Source organism: Pteropus vampyrus, unplaced genomic scaffold, assembly GCF_000151845.1.
Source record: "Pteropus vampyrus isolate Shadow unplaced genomic scaffold, Pvam_2.0 Scaffold342, whole genome shotgun sequence".
Taxonomy (NCBI): Eukaryota; Metazoa; Chordata; class Mammalia; order Chiroptera; family Pteropodidae; genus Pteropus; species Pteropus vampyrus.
In genome coordinates, this window is record NW_011889123.1 from 171,709 (window position 1) to 174,795 (window position 3,087).

At 46.5% G+C, this 3,087-nt stretch overlaps 1 protein-coding gene across 1 annotated transcript in view; it reads left to right on the forward strand.

Annotated features, from left to right (window-relative positions):
• LOC105304450 (ryanodine receptor 2) overlaps positions 1–3,087 on the forward strand; it is a gene marked incomplete at its 5' end in the record, with an annotated part of 220,090 nt that overhangs the window by 156,343 nt on the left and 60,660 nt on the right. Inside the window, 2 exons of the mRNA XM_023522367.1 lie at positions 1,271–1,347; positions 2,089–2,162. Coding sequence (XP_023378135.1) covers positions 1,271–1,347; positions 2,089–2,162 — 151 coding nt within the window. The remainder of the gene's footprint in view (positions 1–1,270; positions 1,348–2,088; positions 2,163–3,087) is intronic.

Consider the following 3,087-nt stretch of genomic DNA (forward strand, 5'->3'; position numbering starts at 1 on the left):
GAACCTACTTAACCTCTGCACAGTATCTGTCAAAAATGATCTCTTGCTTCATGTTTTACTTCAGAAGACTTAGTTGTTCAGAAACCCTTGGAGCCGAGAGGAGGCTGAGGAGACCGTGTGACGTGTGTGCTTGTTGTCTGTACAGGTCTCTTTTTCCTCCGAACCTTCAGATACACGTTTCGCCACCTGTCTGGGACCGCCTAAGCCGTGTTCCTTTTGTTTTAAAAGACCAGTGATTAATAAATGCTTCCTTCGTTATTAGGCCGACAAGTTCTCACAACCCCCAGCCCCCAGATGGCCGTGCGTTTTGTTGGTCTCTGCGTGTACAGATTCGTGTGTGTGTGTGTGTGTGTACATATGCATGGGTAGGGGTGTGTGCGTGTGCGTGTGCGTGTGCGTGTACAGTCTTTGCATTTAGCTTTCTATTACCTTTGACTCCGATTTCAGGAACAAGATTTCTACCAGAATTTTGACGGCCCAGCCGGGCCCCGTTAAGAGAGCACCGGTAATAGGGGCTATTCTCTCAAATTCGGGCTTCGGGGACGGAGCGGCACCCTTACTTTCTCAGAGCCTTTGGGGTGCCCTCTGTCATCTTGCCGTCTTGAATGTACTGCTTATGTCTCCATCACGTTGTAGCCACATTCAAAACAGCTGTTCCATTTGGGTATGTGACGGTAAGCTAACAACATGGACTTTTTTAAATTTATGTTTAACGCAAATTTTGACCACAGAAGCTGACATCATTCTGAGAACAGAAGAGAAGATTTATAGTCAGACGATTCCCACCACTCCTTGCTTTAGAGTCTGTGGCAATGGAAACCGAATTCGTGCTTGGCACATGGTAGTCCCAGCTCGGGTCATAGTGCTGTGTAAGGAGCTTTCGTGTGGAGATCTGTGCCTGGCACCCAGGTGGACCTTCCCAGCACAGCCAGAGCATCCGAATGCTTAGCGATGGATGAGAAGAGAATTAAGAATTACTTCCCCTGACATTTGTGATTTTTATATTTATTAAACTCCTGCTGTTTGTGCGAAGCGGCGTCCTTGTTCCGAGCCACGTTCGTGTGCTGCTACGTGTTGACACGTGCCACTGTGTCGCTTTGACACACGTGTCACTGTTTCACGAAAAAGATGACGTTAGCGATATCTGTATGCGGCAGAGATTATTTTATCTTTATCCTGGAGTAGAAAGCACGTCTTCGTTGCTTTTTAACTTGTGTAACAAAATACGAGCGTTGTGCTCAGGGCCCTGTGGTGTTTGTATTTGCTGTAGAAAATGCTCGACTACCTCAAGGAGAAGAAAGACGTGGGCTTCTTCCAGAGCCTGGCCGGCCTCATGCAGTCCTGCAGGTGAGTGCGCGTCCTCCCTCGTCTGCTCGGCCGGCCGTGGGAGCCTTTCGGAGGGTTCGTTTACGTCATGGACGACAGTCGCATACAGAACTTTTGAGGGTTATGCATTTAGAAGTGGACGGTAGGTAGCGTCTCATTTTCTGTCTTGCTGTTCTGTTAGTAACGTCTTGATTCCTAACTTACTCAGTGTTACTAATGTGTCACAACAGCTTTCCCTGTGCTTAAATGAGGACCTTGGAGGATTGGTGTATATGCTGCATACTTGAAAACGAGCAGTGTATGATTTTTAAAAGAGAAAACAGAAAATTCTATTTAGTTTTATTTGAGAGCTCGTAGACTGTTTCTCATTTTTCGAAGAAAATGGGCCTTAACCAACTGTTTTGTGATAGTTGTTTTCTATTATAACAGTAATTAAAACCTTCAGACAGTGCTCGACCTAGAAACCGGACACTTAATGTCACGAGCTCTTCCGGTTGGACAGACAGTTATTATTCCTGTCCCTGAGTCCCTCTGCCCCTTCGTGATGGCAGCCGCAGCTGCAGCCCGTGGGTGCCGGACGCGGGGCTCCCCCACGGGCCATCTGGGCGCCAGCCCCGGGGCCGACAGCCTGGGCCGGGGCCCGGTCCCGCGTGTGTAGCACGCGCTTCACCTTCCGAGTTGTGTGGTTTTTCGAGGGTGGCTCTCCTGAAGAAAGAGACTGCTCCGTGAGTTCTCTGAACGTGTGTCTGTCTGTCATTGCAGTGTCCTCGACCTGAATGCCTTTGAGCGACAGAACAAAGCTGAAGGACTCGGAATGGTGACAGAGGAAGGATCAGGTATTGATGGTTTAAATTAAAAGGGCCACCTGTCCCCATCCTTTGCGAGATGAGTCGGTTATCAATTCCTTCTTCAATACAGACAGATACAGGTTATTTTTAAGTGGGCAGCATGCACGGGCGACTCAGTGACAGTTCGTAATTGGGCGCTCACGCAGGTCACACAAACCCAGCCGTCCACGGCGGCCATCGCCTCCTCTGTGTTTCAGACCTGTGGTCAGTGGCCCGTCCTCTGGTCGGGCAGCAGATAAAGACCCTCATTAGAGAATGACTATAAAACGAGAACACACCAGGATGAACCGGATTAGAGGACGTCATTACCTTTAGCAACGTCCGGCTTTCGGGTCCTTCTGTCCCGTCCCCATGGGACGGCAGTGCTTTGGGCCCCTCAAAACACCCGTCCCCCGGTCACCTCCCGTCGAGCAGTTACACTCCACCGCGTGTGTCCAGACGTCTTTGCAAGTCCACATTGTTCGATGAGAGAAAGTAAAGAGTAATGTTTGTGTTGAAATAACTCTGCTCACATAATTTAAATGTGCACAAAATAACCACTCTATAAACATATGTGTGTATAAACTAGAAAAAATTAATGCACAGTGCACTTAAAGCAGAAATAACTGTTGCCGTGCATTCATTTTAGTATTTATTAAGAAAAATATCTTCAATATTTTTGTATTGATTTGTTTTTATTTTTTTGTGTTTGATTTTTAAATGAATGTAGTTTTGGTAAGGCCGTATATGTTTATCTGTTTTCGCTTGTTTGGTGTGTCTCAGAGTTTTCTCATCAATATATTACTTTTGGAACATTGGGTCTTCTATAAAACTAATCTTGTTCCAAAAGTAAATATTTCCCCATCTACCATTTTTAGTCTGTGTGCCTTTCTGAAATAATTTAGACTTAACTAATCTCTCTAATTATCTCTGT